General features: G+C 38.5%; 1 protein-coding gene across 4 annotated transcripts in view; it reads right to left on the bottom strand.

Annotated features, from left to right (window-relative positions):
* The window catches only part of LOC146485848 (filamin-A-like), a 40,259-nt gene extending 18,393 nt beyond the window's left edge, over positions 1–21,866 (bottom strand). The window contains exons 1-6 of one of the 4 annotated variants that reach the window (XM_085102798.1): positions 21,287–21,866; positions 10,302–10,599; positions 3,561–3,907; positions 2,247–2,577; positions 1,174–1,587; positions 11–310 (exon numbers count right to left, since the gene is read on the bottom strand). In XM_085102798.1, the coding sequence (XP_084958924.1) occupies positions 11–310; positions 1,174–1,587; positions 2,247–2,577; positions 3,561–3,907; positions 10,302–10,599; positions 21,287–21,865 (2,269 nt within the window). In that variant the 5' untranslated portion in view covers position 21,866. Of the gene's footprint in view, positions 1–10; positions 311–1,173; positions 1,588–2,246; positions 2,578–3,560; positions 3,908–10,301; positions 10,600–10,815; positions 10,972–11,189; positions 11,232–18,784; positions 18,941–21,286 lie in introns of those variants that run through there. The other 3 variants (XM_085102799.1, XM_085102800.1, XM_085102801.1) reach the window with 3 other exon arrangements.
* Positions 21,867–23,014: the final 1,148 nt, after the last annotated feature.

Below are 23,014 nucleotides of genomic sequence, written 5' to 3'. Positions count from 1 at the left end.
AATAGTTTACCTCTCTCCAGACCAGGACCATAAGCCTTTATTTTGCTTGCATCAACAGCTGTAGCGACTTTGACATTGAAGGGACTGTTGGGAACCTGTACAGAGCTCCACGTGACGTTAACAATGTACTTTCCAAATTTGTTGGGGAAGTACATGCAAGAGTATGTTCCATCGCCATTGTTTTTAATATCAATTTTTTCTTCACCTTGTGGTCCCTCAACAAACACATCCAGTTCGCCATCTCCAGCACCTTTGGCATCTACTGTGAATGGCGCTTTCTGACCAGCTTTCAGTCCAGTTGGCTCAACACCTAGGGTTTGACAAATAAACAGCCATAAGTACAGTGGAACTCCACCTTAAGACCATCTAGTTAATACGACCACCTCATTATCACGCCCACTTTTTTGTGACCTGAACAAATTGAAAGTCCAGTTATTTCCTTAGTTTTACAACCTCATTAATCCGACAGCACTGTTATCATGACCACATTTTCACAGTCCGAAGGTGGTTGTATTAATGGGGTTCCGCGTCAGTACTGTTATAGAACTTTAGCAATAGAGTTCTTAAGTGTTATGTACAAATATTAGGGATTTGTTGACATATTCAGAAAGAGCATGATGAAAAATGCCTATTTACAAAGAATCAGCATCTCAATACAATTTGGGAGTTAGATATTGGCACTGTCATACTCCGATGACTTCATACAAATCCCTCTTAATTTTAAGTTAATTAGTTCAATGATTGGTGGATTTTGATCCACTTTCTCTGTTGAAGTCTTTATACAGACTGCTAGTTGTCAACATAAATAATTGCAATATATTGATGGGAGTAAAAGACTTTTTTAAAACATAAGGGTTAGTTGGGTTTTAAAGTTTAGAGTTCACATGTCAATGAAAGGTGGAGCAAGGCTGCAGGTGCCCACCGGGGGTGAGTTTCATGAAATTTAATGTCGGGTGTAACTGCTAACACCAGATCTTCAACAAGCATTTACGCCCAACATTAAGTTTTATGCAATTCATCTCAGGAGTCTGGTAGCCTAATTTTTTTGCAGCAGCACCTAACACTTCCCATGTTGGCTCCTAACTTCTCAGCTTTTGGCCTTGTGGGCTCCTTGAATTTTTTCTTAGGCAACAGCCATGCAGAGTGAAACATACAAAGAGTTGACAAACTTACCTGTTCCAAACACACGGACTTTACTAGGGACCGGTTCCACACGAGGTGGGCTCACCACAACATGGAAAGGACTCTTGCTAATAGGCTGTCCACCGAACATAACCTTGATGGTATGTTTACCAGCATTCACAGGTTGGTACTCAACAAAGAACTTGCCATCTTCTTGTGGTTCAATAATAATATCCACGTCCTCCCCGCCGCGAGGGTCAATAACTTTGACTGACACCTGTCCTTCTCCAGCACCTTCGGTGTAAACGGTGAAATCCGTGTACTTGCCAGCTTGGATTCCCTTTGGTTCTAATCCTGGCCCTGTAGCATACGCCTGGCTGGCGTCAAGATCTTGGGCGACTTCTACTCGGAAAGGACTCTTTGGAATGTGGCGACCATTCCACTTAACATGAACATCAAATTTTCCTGAGATGAACAAAATTAACATGACGCATTAATTTGATCATTCTCTAACTTAGACGAGTCAAATCCACAGTTACACTAGGCCTCCTTGTTGTAAGTCTGGGTGAAATCCGAATACAGTGGAACCTCGATTTAACGAACCTCTATATAACAAAGTCCTCGGTATAACAAACAATATTTGCCAAACAGGCCTTTTAAAATGTATGGAACAGAACCTCGATGTAATGAACCCTCCATATAACAAACCAATTTTTCTAGACCCTTGGAACCTTGTTAAATCGAGGTTCCACTGTACACCCATATATGTTAAGCCCAGAGAAGGGAAACATATGCAGATCCTGGGAATTTGATCAACAGACTGTAATTATCAATCCTCGAACTGGCACATTTGACTGTCATATTTATGACCAGTGTGAATCCAGGATTATACTCGAAGTGATGACAACAAAAATTAAAGAAAATCTGACCTGATTTGATTCACTGACTTTGAGCCCACCAAGGGGTCATTTTGATCAAAGCTTCTTTACAAAAAGACAATACCCAACATCAACCTAGATCTGCAACGTTTTTCCTCTGTGCATGTTTCAAATATGTAGTTTAACAGGTACAGAATTCAAAGATAATTTTATCAGCATTACACATAGTTTAACAGGTTGAATTACCTTGCTTCTGTGGGAAATACTGACACGAGTATGTATGATCAGAATTGTCTTGAACAATAACTTCCTCTTCCACCTTGCCAGGTCCCCACACTGATACAGAAAGCTTTCCCATTCCAGCTCCCTGTGTATACACAGTAAAGTTTGCTGGTTTCTTAACGACAAGTCCTTTAGGCTCCACTCCAGGTCCTTTGGCAGAACACTTGGCAGACGGGTGTGTCCTGGGGCGCAGGGGTGCACCAGGTTTGAGTTTTGCCTCTGGGAAGTAGGAGACATATGTCATGACACTAAGTTCGTCTACTTTGGGATTGGTGATTTCTTCTGGTGTAATAACCTGTGATGGTGCAAAGATTAAAAATTAGGTAAGACTAATTAATTATTGATAATAACTGCATCATCAAGAACCTCCCTTCCCCCACTCCCTCCATTTGAAGTACATGTACTGAACTTTCATAAACAATCCCCAATTTTCCTCACTTAAATAAAAGCTCCATTTTAATTTGAAGGTTGTTATCCAGGAATTATGGTACTCTGTGTCATACATGCTGTTCATTGACATTCAAATCCTAGCACTATGCAGGATGTCACATTTCACATGAACCTAGTTTGATGGCCTAGCTCCCACAAGTCTCCTGTAGCTCAGTGGTGGAGCATCTGGTCATTCAAATCCTAGCAGTATGCACTCACAACAATGCAAGATGTTTGTCACATATGGACTTTGTTTAATCGCCTAGCTCCAACAAGTCTCCTACAGCTCAGCGGTAGAGCATCATCAGTAATCGAAAGGTCATAGGTTTGACTCCTGTTGGGAGAACACATATTTCCTTTTCCCCGAGTATGTCTGTCTCATGCACTGACTGAAAAATACATCTATCAAGATGGTACTCTGTGTTCATCAATAAATGCATGGTCTAGGTCTAATTAGGCCTAATGTCATCCAAAGAAAATGATTAAGTAGCATAGCTCTAAAAATGTTGCAACTTTAATTTCAAACACATCATTTAAAGCAATTCATTCACTCAACAAAGCATAACTTGATTTTTCATGAATTCTCTTTCTAATAATATTACAATGTGCAATTCCAGAAAAAATCGATACCCACTCCAAGGAAGGTCATCAGAAATTCCTAGAGGGAGGGGGGTCTTAAAAGCCAAAATTTTAGAAGCAAAGTATGAAGCTAAACTGGAATTTCCTATGGGGGGGGGAAGAGGGGTGCAAAACAAATAACCGTCCATGGGGGGAGCATGGGTATTTTCTGGAACTGCACAAATAACACTTTTTTCATATCACCTCCAACCCCTACCCAAGGTTTATTACCTGCGGCACTCCAAGCCAGTCTTCAGCTGCTTGCATGGCAGCTTTGGCATTTTCAACACTATCGTTGGGGTCCAGGTCCTCACATTCTGGAAAAAGACCAGGTGCCACAGCATCCACAAGACATGCAACAGCACGGCCGTCATTCCAGTGTGAGTTGAAATTTTCCATTGGGACAGACTCGGGCATCTTGCTTTTCACCCAGGCCAAGAGAGCTTGTTTTGGTGTCATTTTCTCCCCACCCTCTTCTTCGTCATCTAGATAAGGCATGCTGATTTGGTACTTCAAAATCAGCGTCCATACGAGACCCAGAATCAATTTGATGTTTCCTTTAAAAATGTCACTGGCATCTTGTGAGAAAAAAATACAATATACTCATTTAATTAAATATAAATATATGAAACATATATTTTGAACTGCAGATGTAAGATCAAATAGAAGAAAGATGCTCGCAGTTACTACACAACTTAAGCAGTTGCGAAAAGAAAGCCCTGAAAAAAATCTTTCTTTTCGCAACTGCTTAAGTTAATGCGTAGTAACTGCGAGGATCTTCCTTCTATTTGATACTCATTTAATATCAATTCTTCACTTAAGGAGTGCATTGTTCTAGATTCTTATCTACCATATTAGCTACAGAATTCTAGTGCAAGGTTAGTGTTTCACTTTTCCACAAGTATAGAGGTCAGGAATTTTATTCATGGGTGGACCCTAGAGAATTCAACTTCTTTCCTTTCCAGGAAATTGAATCAGGTGATCTTATTTTGATAAAGCTTTTACTGCGTCTTATGTTTCCTTTGAGTAGACTTTAGATTCACACTGTACGTTCTTTGGTTCACACTGTCGTTCTTTGGCCTACAGAGGTGATTGCGTTAGGGATTTTGTTGTCACACTTGTTCACAAAAAGTAGGGATGAATCAAACACTTATGAACAACTGATCCAGTTAGTGTGCTCATCCCTTAATTCAACCCTAGCCTCCCCACACTGTTTTTAAACGGTTTCAAATGTAAAAAAAATATAGAATAATTTGGAATTAATGCAGCATCTCATCTCCAAACCCATGTTTCACACATGTTGAGTCATCAGGCATGATTGAACTTTGAAACATCTTTCTCCGATTGCCCAGTTGATGCTAATCTGGAAACTTCCTGCTGTAAATTTGGAAATATGCAATAAGAGATAAAATTCCTTTGTGTCTGAACCCCCTTAACCAAAAAAATATATTGAAGGACTTAATTTGAATGAGAAAGTCAACTGTTGTAGAACATATATTTCCACCTTGTACATATTATTCACATTGCTATTTGAACAATTAAGAAAGCTGGTTAGACCTTTATTCTGTTAGTTCTTCAATTTTTAAATGGAGTGTATTATTGAAATATTGTGCAATTTTTGTAATTTAATTGGGAAAACATAAAGCAAGAACAGAAACATTTTTTTATAGCTTCAACACTTTAGTTTCTCATAATCCTTAAAACTTGGATTTTTGGAACTCTTAAGAAAAATATTTAAAATCAAAACATTTGTTAAGAAATGTGATAGCTTATTGGGGATGGATAGTATATGTGATATATTTATGAAGACATCAAGTTGTTCCCATAGAAAATTAACTTAGAGTGGATTTTTAATAAAATAAAACATTTTTTCTTTACAAAGTGAAGGATTGAAAGAGAGTTAATGGTATCTTTATCCCCTGCCTATGAAAACATGATAGAAGGTTTATTTTTCTGTTTGTATAATTTAACCTCAAATTTAAGATGCCCTCACGAGTCATGTCTGAGATTGTTCAGCATAACTAATGTGGCACAGCTTTTCACAGATTCATTCACAACATTATACGGCAAGATACATTCATTAATCATTTTCATTATTGAAAGAAACCAATCACTAGAGATGCATGAATTTTTGATACTGTTATATTGTGTGTTAAGTCTAAATATTTCACTTCCTAAACACCTAAATTCCATCACGTCTGAGATGTGATGTGCAATGTTTCCAAAGCAAAGGTCAGCTGGAATGGGCTGTGCAAATACACAAACAAAAAACATCTTCAAGAAAAACAGTATTTCCCTACAATAGCTATGTGCATTGCTCAATAATTATATACAGAAACATTGATTCTGGGTGAAATTTTGGTATTATTAATAGTACATTGCCTGGTGAAAAGTTATTTCAGATGTTTTTTTAAGATGCACGTTTGGACAAACAATATGGCATGTCAATGAGTGAGAGCATTTGAAAACAATTAACTTCAAACAGGCAGACCATTTTTGCCCCACATCAGAGCATGAATGTATTATAGAGAATGAAAACAAGCAGAAACAATGCCAGTTAATTCTCAACGTAGAATGTTCAAAATATCTTATTAATAATCACTAGTTTGCAATATAAAATAATATGGTTGAAATGTGCTTTACTGACCAGATAACAAGCTTAAAAAATTATATTTTAAAGCTCTAAGTCATTCTTTCAATGACATGTTTAATTTTTCAATATCCAAAATTTTCTTTAAATAGTTATTAAGGATTTAACTAAAAGCATTCATCATTTATTGTATAATTAACAGTTGCTGAAATATACTAGAGGCAGCTACAAACTAATTTGGTATTTAGAATAATCTCAGTGCAAAATTACAAATTACTTAAATTTGAAAAATGTGGGTGAAGCTTTTTCCAAGATGAATAAACTATCATGAAGGTCTTATAAATATTTTATGTGGGCACGTTGGAATGGAATGATAAAGAAATTTTGCCAAAATCATCAAACTAGGTTAAGTGTTATATAATTGTGCGATTCAGATCTTACCTCAAAATTTCTTAACACTTTGAAATTTTCTTTCATTGTTTGGTTTATTAGAAAATAATTATTTAACTACAGATCAGAGAGGAAAGATCGCATTAATGAGCACAGATTTTACTGCACTTTTTTTCACAGAAAATCGTCTCAAATCCTATGATCATGGCAATTATAAATAATAAGTGAATTAACTAAACTTGATGGTAACAAATAATTTTCAGCTTTAAACAAATTGAAAAAGCTGCACTTAAATTAAACTACAAAATAACAGTTCCGAGAATTTTTTCGCACATAAGCGCAGTTACGCTTAATAGAGGCTTTCACTAACAAATAAATAAATGGGAATTTCAGTGGCACATCCACAGAGTGGCTATTCGTCCACTGTTTCCAGGTCGAGTTGGAATTTGGAAATGTTGGTTTTTGTGGAGGGAGGAAAACTGGAGTACCCAGAGAAAAATTCAGAGCAGGGATGAGAAACAACAAGAAACTCAACCCACATATGACGTCAACTCTGGGAATCGAACCTGGGCCACACTGCAGGTGGGAGGCGAGTGCTCTCACCACTGCGCCATCCCTGCTCCCACACTGTAGGGATTACAGGTTGGTTCCAGATGCTCCATAGGTCATGAATAACTAAAACTTCACCAAAATCCATCATCTTGTATGCAATTTTTTCAAAGCATTTCTGGAGAAGCACGACTCAGACCCATTAACCCTTTAAGTCCTTAGAATGATCAGGATCAACTTTCTCCTTGTAATATCAGTGCTTATTGTACCCCTGAGGTCATGAGAATTAAGGATATGACCACCCAAGGTGAATTTTTTTGATATTTTTATGACTTCTCCCAGTACTTTTATAACAAAAGTATGGGGACAAGATAGGAGAATTGTTCTTTGATATTAGGGGTTAAAGGGTTAAGACCCAGTGGTGACCAAGATCTAATTTCTCCTCACCATGTCACTGCTTGATTAAACATTTAAGTCAGGAGAATAAAGGAAATAATCACCAAAGATGAAATGCCTTGATTATCAAACAAAATCCCCCAACTAGTAGCATAAGAAATATATAGAGGATAGTGAGGAGAATAAACAGGTTGACAGTTGGGCTAAAAAGGTTAAAGGCTCGTGTTTTTGGCCCTTACAAAGATCAGTTGAGTTGCAGACCAGATTTCAATAACAACACCCCTGTTTTTTCAAATATTGTGTACATGACCTTGGAAGGAGGTGTTTTTCGTGATATTAGCATGATGTTCAAACCAGTACAAATTTGTTTTGTTTCTCTGTATGGTTTATATAATACTTGACTAAAATAACCGGTGCAAGGACACCAGTGGGCCCAGTTGTTCAAAGCCCGATTAAGCTAATCCTAGATTAACAAAACTTTGATTAGAGTTTAATTACTAATCAATAAAGATTCTCCAAAAGATTTTTGTCCCTCAGTTTTGACTTAGACTTTTCTTAACCTTTAGCCTGAAATTAGCCTTTTAAACCATGTTAAACGAACGAGATGAAAACCTCGACTAACTTTTAATCTTGGATTAGCGTTTATGGGCTTCCGAACAACTGGGCCCTGGTCGCAGTTCTCTGGCATTCTGTTGTCTTGTTAAAATGGTATGAGTGTTTGTTTAACATTTTGTTCAGTTACAACCATTTTGTTATAGAGTGAAACTCACTCTATCATAAAAACAGTTTGTGTATATTTACTGGTTAAACTTTACATTTTGTACTGGCATGACAATCACACTAGCGTCAGATGAAACCCCTCAGGGAGTAAAATAAAGGAATGGGTTAATTCTGAATGAAAACAAAGCTCGGTCAAGTTCATCGTTGGGATTTAGCAAAGTATGTAAAGTATCTGGTAGTGACTACTACATCAATATATGTACAAATTGTTTCACATAATTTGTAACTTTGCATGGGACGAAAATATTGATTCAAGTGCCAAGTGCAAGCCATGATTAATAAAAGAAATGCCACAGCCAATGACTGTGTGGTTGTTAAAAAAAACAGTAAGATAAATTACCTATCAATTCTAAGATTGATGGAATTTTAAAACACCTTTATGGAAATTTTCATGAAAAGGGAATTGAAAACTAAGATCATCTCGGGTACTGATTAATTGCTTTCATTTGAATCGTCACAGTTTAGAATTTTATATTTAAAACCACAGACAATACTGAGATTTGTTGCAGGACCACATAATGACATCGAAAAGTCACGTGCACTGTTTCACTGCGTGAAACTTGATAAGCTTATCTTTGTTAATGCTAAGATATTAACAAATGTTATTGCAGCAAACATGCCATTTCACAAACTGACACGAACAAGTTTCTGCTAGCCATTCAGAAGAATCCACCGACATGTTTTGTATCAAGTAAACTGAAAACTGAGCAGTGTTCCTTTGAAGATGTAACAAGATTACGAACAAAGTTTAATTGCTTTTTTATTGTGTTTAAAGATAGCTTGAAAGAGCAATTGATCAGGTTACTGTCACGGAGTTTTGACTGTGGTCCTGAATGATTATTTTGCGGCTTCATTTGCGTGTGCGGTCATGAAATGAAACAATAGTGAATTGTTAATTTTAATAATTCCTTAGCAACATGTCGAAGACTGGTTTAACATAGCAATGATATTGGTCAACTTCTCAAGTTATGAACGACAGAGAAATTTGTGACGATACGCTTGACTGCTCTGCAACTTGGTTGAATAAACAATTACGTGCTCTTTCTACAATGTTCGCTATTTGACACTGGTATACAAAGGGCCTAACTTTTGGTTACTTAAACTCGAGTCTCGTTCAACGATGCAGTGTTCATCGAACACAAACAAAACTCGATCCAAAATATCAAAATAACTTTAGTTTCGAGGACTTTTAGCCGTTCCATCTCAGCTTGTAAACGAATACCCAAAAGTCTTGGAACGAGATCGAGACGAAAACAACTGGAAACTTGACACACGTCGTTTCTAACGCTAGACACCGTATCTGTCCACGTAAAAATAAGTGTAAGCTAATTTAACTCGAAATGGTCGCGCAAAATCGACACAGTTAGAGATTTGTTAAGTAAAATTTCGATCTTTTTCAGATCGTGTGATTTGTCTTAATTAAATTTACGCTCTCGGCGGGTGAAATTTACAACCACAGTCATGCTTCAGTGAAGTTTTATTCGCCAGTTCGGAAGGTTAGATAAAATTCAATTGCGGTTCGAAACTTCGAACGTTTTCGATGATAAAGTTTGTACACTTTTCAAGTTATTCAGTCCAAACCTGTACAATCTGCGCACTCGAAAACAAAGCAAAATTCCTTAGTAATGTGCCAGCTAAATAATTGCTGGAGTTATTGTCTAGCTGTTAGAAAAATTTACGTGAGTTCTAGGTTAACGCCCATGTATCCGACATCCGAAGTAAACTCTGGAAAATTCACGAGCTTAAACAGATTTATAATCAAGCTGTTTCCGTCCTGTATCATTGAGGGATTGTTTCTAACGTCTTCCACTAAATAAATTATCAATTGGCAAACATAGAGTTGAGAATAAGGCAACAGCTAACGCAGGCTTAGCAAGCTCTCTCAGGCATCTCATAGATCGCGTCTGAAGACATTGAAATGACTAAATATGGTAGTGAAGGTAACGCAGAATACGGTCCTATTTACACCTCTTGTAGCGAAGATTATTTGCCTGGCCGCTGTTCTCGTTTTCAAAGCGTCACGAGCACAGATGAGGTCTGAAATATTGACTCCGCGAAACTTGTTTGCATAGAGCGGTGTTTAAAAGGCTTCTTGCTAAAAATAGCTAAAATCTGCAACACTGGAGTAACACCATACCCCGTCGCAAGCGGCCATTAAAATTTTATATTAACTAGGAATGGAATTCAGCCGAGTTTATTTATGAGATACAAATGCAGATGCTCGTGAGGTTTATTTACGAACGAATAAAAGAGTATTTCAGACTTACCTATGTTCACCAAGCGAATATTCTCGCTTTCAATAAACTTGAGCGCAATTGAGATGTTTTCCATCTTCTGCGGCCTGAACGTCGGTTTCTTGTTGTAGCGGCTAATCTTTTTGTGCGAGAGGACTTGAAGTAAGGCGATGAGTTTTAGGCCGTCGACTAAATCTGTTTCTAAGTTGTAGATGTACTTATTCACACATTTTAGATGTTCGTTGCACCATCTTGTGAATGTGTTCTGTTGGATCTTTTTCCATTCGGCGTCCGCCGAAGTGGGATCCGTGTCGGGCATTTTGGTATCGAGCTGCAAACACAAGAAATCAAACAACTTATGAGGGGCAACCACGAGCTTGTGCAGTCGCTATGAGCTAAACCGCCCTCGGAAGAGGATGTCAGGCTGTTAGCGACTTAGCATATAAAGTAGCTTACCACAACCAATCACGGCAAACCTGTTTGAAAATTCATACATAAATTTGATGGACATAAAGACACAATAAGGCAACAAATGTGTGACTCTTACAGCCATAACCGTTGATTTGAACCCTGGAAGATCAGGAATTGAAGATTATTCCGTGCACACCGCACGCATCAAACTAAACAGACCCAAGAGAGTTGTCTTCTTTTGTACTCAAATTGTACGCGGGAAGGGGAACCGCGCAATAATTCCCAAAATGCCGACAAGTTCGTGATTTGCGTCCCTGTAGGATATTCTTATCGCCGAAAAATGCACAGAAGACCAATAGAATTCCGGAGAAATGAATACAGGAAAGGCGTGTAATCTATATGTCAGATCGCATTGTCCGTAAACAAGAAACGTATTCAGCCTTGGGGGAAGAGTATCTGTCTGGATAGTGACATGTCACGCAACGCGTTGGAAATCGGCTGGTTGCTTACCAACTTTCGTGAATCGCTTGGCAGCATTTTTTAATCCACTTCGATTTGCTCTCCTTAGTGTAATTTTCGCTCCTCTGTAACAAAAATATTCTTTAAATCAACAAACATGGCGATTGTCGGCTTATCTTTGTACATCAACGCCTCGTATTTCTGTTATTGTACTGTGTTACAAAACAGTGTTCTCTGGACAAGTATGTTCCCTTCTTCAAAATCAAAACAGACAAAAATAATCAAAAATGCACTTGAAGGTATAGAAAATAGAGTTTGACTCATTTCGATTGAAGCCACTTCAACATAAAAACAACAGTCCCTGAATGTGTTACGATGAGCGCAATGGCGATTGCGTGACTAAAATGAGATGATTTCCACGCGAACTACGCCCGCCAGGGGTGCATAATAGTCATCAAGTAATTGAACGTTTGGTCTACAGCTCTGATTGAAAACACGTTTCTATTCACGCTTGTATCATGACCTTGTATAGAAACAGACTACTGCGTGACAACTATTACGTGACACCGATGCAGCACTGCGAGATCACGCTATCTCGGTGTCTAATTACATGACATCATTAGCGCTATTTCAAATATTAGGAAGTTAGATCCGGTTTTGTATCGATCGTCACAAATACCAACAAAACTTTTAGACATCTATGGCACGCAGAGAAGCCAGAACTTTCAATAGAGCATTATAACTATTTGCACGTACGAATTTTTTTTTTGCTATTTTAGGAAGGACTACGTTTGGCAATCTTGTTTACCGCTTTTCCGTTGTATTTTTTCGGCATTTTTCGGATATAGTTAGGAATCACCTAGGTGCGACTTCCAGGGGCAAGTCCAGTTTTCATCCTGGGCGTTAAAATCGGTTGTTTTTGTATGCAGCATCTTTTGTTTTTGTTTTTTTTTTGAAATGAATATTCACTTATTCACGAAAAGAAACCCTGAAATAAAAAACAGGCTTGAAAAACAGGCTTTCTTTCGCAACTGCTTAAGTTGCATATATCACTGCGACGATAAGTGATGATTCACTTATTCATTCTTTCTTCCGTAGTTCAAATGTATGAATTTTCATATATTCATTTTCAGCATTTGTTTAGTTGAGCAAAAGTGCAAATTTTTTACAATTCCTCAGATTTCGACTTTGGAATTAGAAGGTGAAGTAACTCAGTTTGTGTTAAAAGAGATGTGTTTTTCCAAGGTCATTCCCCTGGTGTTGTCTGTGAATACTTTCAATTTTGCGATCATATTACGAAAATGTGGTCATGGGCTTCTACCAGCCAAGCTATCATCACTTAAAATATTTCCACCCCAAAAAAATTAAAATACTTTTATTTTCATGTATTTTTAACCTTTATTTTAAAGGACCCTCCTGAAAACCATCGTCAGGTGATTGGAAGCCTCCTCTTAAAATATTGTTTTTATTATTATAATTTTTACCGAATATTTTTCAATCAATGTTTATATCATTTCTCTATAGTCTTCTTCAGCAAGCTCGATTACTGTTTTGAAAAGTAATCAAAACATAATAATAAAAAAAATCTTGCCTACGCTAATCAAATGTGACGAAATTCCGGTTTATCCAATGACCTTTCTGACCCAGACTACAAAGGAACGAGAAAAATCTCAAAAATGTACATGCTTAAGCAAATCTTTTCTGTTTTGGTAGAGGGCGTAATGTCCTTTCGTTATATTAATATTGAGAGAATAATCTAGAAAGGTTTCGATCGCCCCCAGTATCCGGAAAAAGCGGTGCAAAATATTGTTCTTTTATGGCGATTTCAACGTTTCACGGAACGAGAAAAATTTTGTGCCCTTATTTTTTAATGAGTCGGTGGTATTAAACAAATCCGAACGGATAAGGAATATAAGCTCAAGGAGCCGATGAGGTAATATGTGGTATTTCAACAAGATTTAACGCAGTTGGATAAATAACAAAACGCGAATTTTGTAGCTACAAAAAATATTTACAAAAATATTATGGGCATACGTTTGTACATGTCACAGTCTTTTTTGACATCCAATTAGCAAAAAGAAAATATCAGCGAAAATGTACAGCGACGTTTCGAGGTTATCATGACTGCATTTTCAAGTTAACTGAGGTAACGGTGAAGTTGTAGTAAGTTATGCTTTGAGTGTGTCGGAATCCGGCACTGTATTTTTCAGTTTTTTGGGGTGATTTTGCAATATAAGTTATGAAGTTATAAAAATGGGCAAAACACGATATCGAAAACAAAATACTAATATGAATGTAATCAGTGAAATAGTTACTGTACCGAAAAAAAAAGCAAATAAATAAACAAAATTGGGCTAAACATACCATGAATAATGACCAAAACTAAATTTGCAATAGTGTCATAGGATTATCGTGTTTGTTGGCAAAAAAATGCCTAATTGATATTTCAATAATTTGCTTATACATGAATTATTTCAAGATATAAAACTAGTAGTAATCAAAGATTATAGAGTGCGTTCGACAGCCCTAAGTTGTGCGATTGTACGGTCTGCTGCGTGACTTTTTTTAGGTAGCTCTTTCGTCCTTTTATATCTGTACGTAATGTGTAACTACCAAGGTGAAATATTTGCAATAAACGAAGCTGAGTTTAAAATTTCAGCGGCTACGTTGTTGAACTTTTAATAAAAAAAAATGGAAAGTATTTTCGGTCCGCCTGTTGCGTGACACCGTCGAACTTTAAAATGATGCACATCATTTTCGGTATAACGCTTATAATCTTTGAGAAAAACGAAACTTACAGGCCAGCGTACTATTTTGGTCTTCAACTCAAAAGGTATTTTACCAAAATGCCGCGAAACTTACGCGACTATAAAGCCGTAAAAATGTCGAACTGAAGCGAACTAATTTGCATACAGTTTTGAAAGACATCTCAGGGCCAAGGTTTATATTCAAAGAGCGGATAACTCTATCCAGTGGATAAAATGTTCTCCAATCAATAGATTTTATTCGCTGGATAGCGAATTATCCGCTGGATAAAATAATCCGCTCTTTGAACAACCGGGGCCTGATGTCAGTTTCCGATGTGTGTATATTTCAGATATTTTTGTATTTTGATTTTATACTAACGTAATACGTGACTCGCAAAACCTCGCGAACCTAGGGCTGGGTGAAAAGCCCTCTTTCCTCGTATTGTAGCATCAAACGAAGAGGAAAAAGGTTTCTGAACATAGCAACGATTTTGATGAGCATGGTCTTGTCGTAGTTCCACAGGCTAGTTTCCGGTTGAAATCTATTTCTGACACGACGAAATGTACAACAGGCGTGCAGCGCTGTCGTGTTCGATGAATTTATTTCCCACGGAAAATTATTTTACCGCGGCCACAAAACGTGTAATTTCTTCAATGCAATCTTTCACAAAAGAGATTTCTGGAAGAAAGGGAAAAGATTCTGTAGAGATATTACCATCCAGTGAATATTGATGAACATTGCAGTTGAAATGTGATCCCGTACACTGAATGTAAAACTTTTCCGATGTATGCAAATTCAGGCAATGGCGCGAAAACGAGGGGGCGACTCTTATACGAAAACGAGACTAAAAAGATGGCTCTAGCCCGAAAACGAGGTCAGATGTCGTCATAAGCTCGCACCAGTTTCCCGGCCGACACATGCCCCTGCAAAACTCAAGCGGGGGGGCCATTTGGGTGTCCTTACAGCAATCTCGAAAAATCCTGCATAGCCGTACACAGGCACACCAACTCGAAAGACACAGGACCCAAAAACGAAATTAGGCTTGCGTTCTCCTTCGTCGAACGCAACAATGAGATGAACTCTAGTAAACTTTCAAAGGAAGTTTTCGCGAGCCACAGTAAGTCGTTAAGAATTTTTTAAGGAGATTTGAAAACGTCGGCCCCACTTTTTCAAGTTGTTATTCAATCCTTTCCTGGCCATCCATTGTCGAAAACACACATGAATCAGTGCCGTGGACTAGAATAACCGTGTTAAAGAAAATTTAGCCTTTCTTTTTTCGCTGCCATTTACGAAAAAAAAGCTGTTCTTAGAGTTTCGGCAAAGTGGTCGCCAGTTTGCCGAAATTTAGTACGGTACTAAATTTAGATGACACAGTCCCTTTAGAATAAACATTTACCGAAACAAGGAAATTCAGACAAACCTTACGCGAGACCACCTCTACTTAGCAACCTTGCCTCGCCTATTAAAGGTATACCACCAGTCAGATTGACAGCCGCTGTTTCGGCATTACCTCGGTCGTCGATAACGAGCCGTTCCGATCCACGAAGTCGGTACCGAATATAGGCTCGATTGATAACGGCTTTTCGGACAGAGAGATCGGCGGAAATCAAGCTTAACGTTCAAAGTTTGGTTTTATTCCCACCGAAGCTATTATCAAAACACAATTTACAAGAAACTGCAACTTTGATGCCACTTGACAAAACAGGGGGACAAAGCCAGGGCTGATCACATCTCAAGATGGTAGTAGAGATCAATAATGCCAACAATTTTTTTGTCTCTTTTTAGCGATGCAGAAGCAAACGCAAAAAGCACGCGAAACTTTTCATGTTTTCGATGTGATTTTTTTACCTTTAGAGTCTCCTCTTCCGCTATTTTGCAGATTATTAAGTGTGGTTAAATTAACAACATTAATGCTGGAACAAAAGGGAATCTTATCTGTTAGTGTCTGATATTGTCGGATATAGCCCGCGAGCAGTCTGATATCGATGCGCTGCTGACTGCAGAATTAAACTAAATTAAACAGTCTGAAATCCGAATTGAATACGCAAATTAGTCAATATTTCATCGCCTACTTATTTTAGTATGATTTTTCTGGTAGGTACGAGAAAGTAGGTATATAAATCATTATCATCCTCGTGAGTGTAACATGCAGTTGACATTGACTGCATGACGTTTCAACAACCTGAGCGGAAGTATTCAAAAGTCAAAATTAAGATGTTAGAAAGTGTGCAAGACAATTTTTTTAGTGGTCTAGATCGTCTTTTGTTGCCATTTGTATGTGATCAAAATCTCGATTTTTGTCGTATATATTCCGAAACACGTTTATGCAAAGTTCTCTCATGTTTTTTCACCAAAGTATCATTGAGCCGGTGTTTAATTTTATACCTTTTCCCGCCTACAAGTACCCTGCGAGCAATGGTTTCTCCATAGCGTCCGGTGGAGAAACCACTGCTTGCAGGGGAGCCCACAAGCGAAGTTACAATGCAATCCGTTGACAGCAAAAACAATAACAACAACTAAATGCTACAAGGAAACTACTGCTCTCATTTCACAGTGGTCGGACTCAACTAGGACTACTAACAAACATTATGAACGCGAAACGCGCGCGCGCGAGGAAAGTTCTCGCGCGCTTCCAGTTTCCACGCGAGAGGTTTTCGACTTGCGCGTGATAAGTACGAGAAGCCCGGGGATTCTCGCAGTCTTTGGAGTTATAGGATTGCCAGGGCTGAGATGCCCTGGAAAACATTACTGCCATGCGCATGCGTCTTCACCGGTACTGTAACATCATTCAGGGAACACTGAATTTCCTTATAGCGTTTGGATGACTCCCTAGTTTATGTATTGATTAGAATTAGGTACCTCTTAAGTTGCCGTAATGACGTGGGTCTAAATTTGAAGATGACTGCATTAAAATTCAAGCTATTTGGTGGGACCTTTCACAGCTATAAAATCAAAATATTGTATGCTTTCATAATGAAACTGGAATCGTATTTAACATTTTGTGAAGGAAGGAACATTTGTAGCAGTGCGGAAGCAATCTCTTGAAGCTACAAAAATACACAACAAACATTTAACACTGAAAAGTCTGGAATGATGTCTTAACTGAATGCGCCCGAGGGCCAAATCCTGTTGATACCGGCACCGTACTTGGTAATATTAAATAATCTACTCACCGGCAAATGGTATGTTTATCACAGTTAACGCTTGAATAAACATTGCGAGGAACAACGACAGAAGGTTACCTGACATTTTAGTAGTCTTTTCTGTGCTATAAAATTACCGCTTCAGGGACAATGAACGAGCAGAAGCTGCGAACATTTTCAGACAACTTACTGTCCGAGACAAAGTTCAGTTAAGGTTGGTAAAATTTTACCAGACCTATTTGGCATTAACTAGCTTTAATTCCGACAGATCCTAGCCTGCGCATGCGTGCAGACGTCTCTGCACGCGGCTGACAGATTTTAAGTTTGAAATATAAAATCTCCCTATATACCTGGGGGGAAACGAGCCGGGGAAAAAACGGATATATGTCCTTCAAAATAAGAGTTTAGTGGTACATCAAGCAAGATCGACCATCAAAGCAGTGGGCGATTTCCTTCCGTCATCAAATGCCGCCCCGCAGTCACTCTTAAATGTTCCGATCTTGGATTCATTAGGTTTGATGAGTGAAGGCTAAAAAGATTTAGAAAAGTCTCCTTTCGCACATGTTTTGCATCCCTAAGCTGGAAAAGTGTGTGCCGGTAGTTTTATTCGCGATAAATTAGCGAAAATTTCATCTGAATGTGGCAACAACCTCGTTCCCAGGGTCTCTGGAAACGAGGTTGTAGGCAAGAATCTATCAACGCCAAACAAATCAACCAATCACAACTGATGTGAATGCCAAGCGCGGGGAAAACGCCATTACGGGCGGTCTTGGCGCTAGGCAACGTTTCCTTCTGGTGAAAGTTTTGTTAATTGACCACACAAATACAAGTCAGTTAGCTTCTCTCTATTAAAAAGAAAATGGTTCTCCGTCTTTTGTTCGACCGATCAGAAAAAAAATATCACCAAGTTGATTAAAATAATACGAGAGCTAAGATAATCGAATAAATGAAAAAATATTGCAACTTGATGAAAAATATAAAAGATAAGAAATCACGGGTTGATGTAAAAAATAGCAACTTGATGTTAAAACAACGAGATACGTGATACTGGGAACTCGATATTTTATCACCTTGGGACAAATACAGAATTTAAATGGCTGCCTCTTATGAACATCGGAAGTGTTTTAAAAGACTCATTTACATCAAGTAAAGCAAAAAATCTCAATGCCTTTTACAAAAACCCCCGAGGGAAACTAATTATAAAAATATATGAACTAAGAATGGAATTTTTTTCTTTCACACTTTTCCTCCGATCTTGAAACTTTCCAGAAAACGGTAGACCACAAAATTAGCCTCAAAATTGTCAAGTTCAAGTTAAGAGTCACATAGTTCTGCTTTTAGCCGGACTTATAAATGCTTGGGGGCAAATTTGTGCACCAATGGCGTGATTTTCAAGTGGAGGTTTTGTCTACTCACTGTATCCTATGATTCGTGACTGTATAAATAGACGATTATTGTTATTGCTTAATGTGTCTCTGTCTCGGCGCGTTTTGTGTCTTTGTGTCCTTATAAAATGAGACATTTTGCTAAACTCAGCCTCTTTCCAACCGGCTTGTAAAAACGCGTGTTACTGCAGGCGAATGGTTGGAAAATCTTGAACCGTTATGGAAATGCTGAAGGGAAGTTAACATCGTGATGGACTCGATTGCCATTCAAGGAGAGTGACAAGGCTTCCTCATGCGAAGCGCCGTGAGTGGAGTAGTTGTGAAAGCTCCAATAAACTAATCTATCAAAGTTTATAAAAATTTAACACACCTGTTTCTTCCAAGAATACTGCCTCCGCGCTTGAGCCATAACGCTGCAGTCGTGAAACTTCAAACAATGAAACTTCTCCGACCAACCCAATTTTCAACTCCTTGTTTATGCGATATTAACAAAATGTTATTGCGGGCGGTGGTGTTTGTCCTTAGGATACAATATTTATGCTACGTCACAAGTGTACGCCGCTCTCTAACCTTGCGCGTTCATTGGCTGAAAGATCGATTACCTTAAGGACGTTGTGAGAAACAGCCTTAATTTAGCGAATTCAGCGATGCCATGAAAAATTGGTAATTTTGGTATTCGCTAATTTTATCTTGAAGTTCAGTGAAAACACCGAAATTGTAGCTAAATTTAATGCCACTAAATCCCTCATTAGGAAAAATCACCAAATCAGGTCGTTACTGACTTGTTTCTATGCAAAACATCCATGTTATTTGATTATTGTAGGTATATTGTTACTAAATATTGCAACAGCACAAGATCCTCAATATAAGCAATGATAATTGACTTGAAAGGGTAGTGGATATAAAGATTGCAGTTTACACGTTTGGTCTTTGTGTTTGTCTTCAATAACTGCGCGCAATTTATCTCTTCGCTTTGGTCATGCGATTTTTCAGTTCAATGCTTTCTTTCTTTGCTTTCTAAAGTGCTCAATATTACAAACAATTGAATGACTTAATCTTTCCTCAAAGCCTTGTGTATTTGTTTTTCTTGTCCAGTCCGCCAACAATATCCGTATATAGTGCAAACAACTTTTTCAAAAAGGCGTTTCGCGAACTATCTAGACCTTTGCTAAGAATGCGCATTTTCTAAAGCATGCAATATCATCTGTGAGAAGAGAGCACGTTGCACGTAAACTGCGCCGACGTTTTTGAACTGCTTTGTAAGATTCCTTAAGATCCAAAGCACGGTTCTCATCGAAAGAAAAAGTTGTCAGAGTCGATTGCTTGCTGTGCATTTCCTCCTCTCGCCTCAAACTTTAGAAAATCGTGTCACAAAATGCTCCTTTAGTCGCGTTGCGTGACATCTGTTGCGTGACAAACTGCAATACCCAGCATGCTACGGTACATGTAAAGTGCAGCGAAGTTCTCGCGTGAGTCAGTAAGCGTGCGTGTCAGTCCTCCATTTTTCAGAGTACGCGCGTGTTGGGTGGCTTTTCAGAGATCCTTTTTGAACAGAATAAAATGTCTGGAATTTGTATTTTTAAATCGCAGGCTTGAAATTATGATGTTTACCAATCCTCCTGTAAAATTTGCAATGCAAACGAAGTGCATAAGGAAGTTTGTTCTAGAAAAAAAAATTGTTTTGTCTCGGGCTGTTTGCGCTTTTGATAACAATTAGCATTATAAAAGCTTTAGGTGTAACTGGAAAAAGCAAGGCAAATAAAGCCACCGAAAAATTAGCATGGACGCTTCAATTTCAATGATTCAACTACTGCCAAACTATGCGGAGAATCTGTGCCAGAAAGGTATATTTTCCAAAGCGCTTTCAGTTTGTCATCTGAATAAATGCGGCATCGTTTACAGTATTACTAATGTGATTTTTTTCGGGATATGAAAAATGGCAAAATAGGTTTTTTTTTTTACCGCTGTATGACCTTTCGAAGAGGTGAAATTTGTCGCTTTGCCCGTATTGCTTCAATTAAAGTTCGCATTTCACTTAAAATTTAAAAACATTGACAAAACATTACGCGATCTCATAATGAGAGATCCTTGTAACAAAACACCAAGAGCTTACGTTTAAGGGCAGGTGCATTCGTTAAGTTAACGTGTGAAATAAAAAAGCAATTGCGAAAAATATCGGGCGAAAGATGACGTTTCGAACGAACAACTAATAAAATCAGACAAGAAAGGATCAGGAACTGAGGGAAAGAGAAAAGTGAGGAGGATGACAAGCGCTTCATCTTAATTAAGGAGCTGGCCCACTGCCACTGTAACTGGGTCGCTTTTTGCAATTTCAAAGGCCAGAACAAACTTATGCTTGTACAAATAAGAGGGACATTTCGAAGGTGCAGATTACTGCGCGAAATTAAAAATTCAAATTCGAAGTTCTATTTCTAAACTTGACGGTGCTAATTCGACGTAGTTTCTATGGAATTATTGAAATCAGTCTGATCTAGACGCTCATTTTCATGCATTTTTCTAAACTTTATTCTTCTAAGTTGAGTAGTGCACATTTAAAACGAACCGTAAGGGTCCATTTACTCGATCTGATTATCGCGCGATAAAATCTTTCAAGTTGATCAGTAGCTGGCTAGAAGTGACTTAATTTCCTCTTAATTTTATGCCGGCTTATAGGGACGCGAAATATTTAACAAGTTGTAACCTGGAACAAACGCTCCTCTTTGAAATCAACCGTAGGTTAAAAACTTTACTGTCGCACCGAAATTGTGATTGCCGCGCGGTGTATCCCAAATTTACTGTGATCATTACATTACCAGGAGGGAAATATTCCACTTATTACAATATGATATGATATACAATGGCACTGTCTTACCTGATCTCGGTCCGGGTCCCCGTAGTTATCATACGCATGTTGTGGAGATTCTTGACTATACCTCCTAATTCCTCTATCTTCCCTCCAATCTTTCGCTCCATTCCTTGCGAACCTCTCATAGCTCAGCTTTCGCGCCCCACTGTAACCCGAGCCGCTGAATTTTCGTCTGTCCATCCCACTCACAGAAGTTTTTCTTTCTCTAGCCTCTTCCTTGTTGTCTAAACTATACTCCCAGCTTTGAACCCGCTCGGCTATTCTTCCCCGCCCAACTGGGTTTACAGGATTCCAGTTTTCAACGTGGGACACTCGAGCACTGACGCCGGCAAAATCCCCCGTGTCTACATCCCTAAGGCTCTTGGACCTCGAGATCGACCCAGATTCCTCTCGTTCATTCAGGTTCTTGAGGCTCTGGGACCGACCACGAAAACTCGACGATTGTTCCCACTCCTCGCGGTCTTCGTCATCGGAAAAACTTGTCGGCGTAACCTTGACTACTTGCGGCTGTTTGGTTATGTTCTGATTCCGGTCGAGTGAGAACTTCCGGTCATCCGGGACAGCGACGACTCTGTAAGAGGTCATTCTGCGCATGTAAAGTAAAATCAAAATCGTCAAGGTGCGCAGACGCAGAATATCCGGTACCCAGAGCCTTCGTGCCGTGACCCTTATCCAGCGATCGGGCGTGCGCAATAAGGAACGAAGATTCCACGGCCAATATTGTGCACCACATGTCAATCTTATTTCCAGAGCCCGCTTTACACTCTGGAAACGAGATTGACCATGTGTCACCATTCTCTATAAATTTTCTTATGTTAATATATGGAGAATATTTCTGCGTTCTGTGGCCCGGCTCTACATTTTTGTTGCGTTTGTTTGTCTTAAAATTGTTCATTCCAATATTCCGCGAAGAAACTGAACATGTTTCAGTATCATATAAGTGATGGTATGTCCATGCAACGTTGCAACGTGCGTCGCGGACTCATGATAAAACTTTAGAGCGCTAAAACCAAACAAAGTGATTACTCTGGCCAATCACAACAGACGAAAAAAGCGCCATGAACCAATCAGAATTCGAAGCAAATACGTAGCCGGTGCCAAGCGCGGGAAAACGCGTGATTGTATTTTTGCTATTCACTGTTTGAGAAAATGGCGCGAGTTTTACTAACCAATCACATAGCGTATAGAGCAAATCTAAAGCAAACGCGACCTTCTCCTATACAATAGTTACTACCTTGAGCTACTTCGATATTGAGAACCGCTAACATATCAAAATATTCAATTAACTTAAGAGTTTACTCAGATGTCGTAACACTTTGCACCGGTCAGGGACTCAGCGCGGATGCTTTTAGTCGTTCTTATCGTTCACTGCAAGTCGAAAGTAGCCAAATACAGCTGTCGCGGTACAAGATAAAACATTTCTTGTCATCGCTAGAAAAAGTAGTTGTGGGTACACTTTTGCGTGTGAAAATCAGATCTATTTTTTCCAAGTAAATATAGAGATGACGAAATAATTTAGACTAAAATGTAGCTGACTCTTTCAAATTACAATTTTGAATGCTTCCCTCTGTTTTCATAATCTAGACTCTGAGTTCAATTCCAATTGAATCAGTTCAAACAACATGTTACTTATGTCTCAGTTCAAAGCAAATGTTTTCATTTTATACACATGAATACTGAATACTGCATGGTAATGTGTAAATTTCATTCATATTCGCATTTTCCTCGAGTAAA

Source organism: Pavona decussata, unplaced genomic scaffold (assembly GCF_977016875.1).
Source record: "Pavona decussata unplaced genomic scaffold, jaPavDecu1.1 SCAFFOLD_24, whole genome shotgun sequence".
Taxonomy (NCBI): Eukaryota; Metazoa; Cnidaria; class Anthozoa; order Scleractinia; family Agariciidae; genus Pavona; species Pavona decussata.
This window is presented reverse-complemented; position numbering and strand designations above follow the sequence as displayed.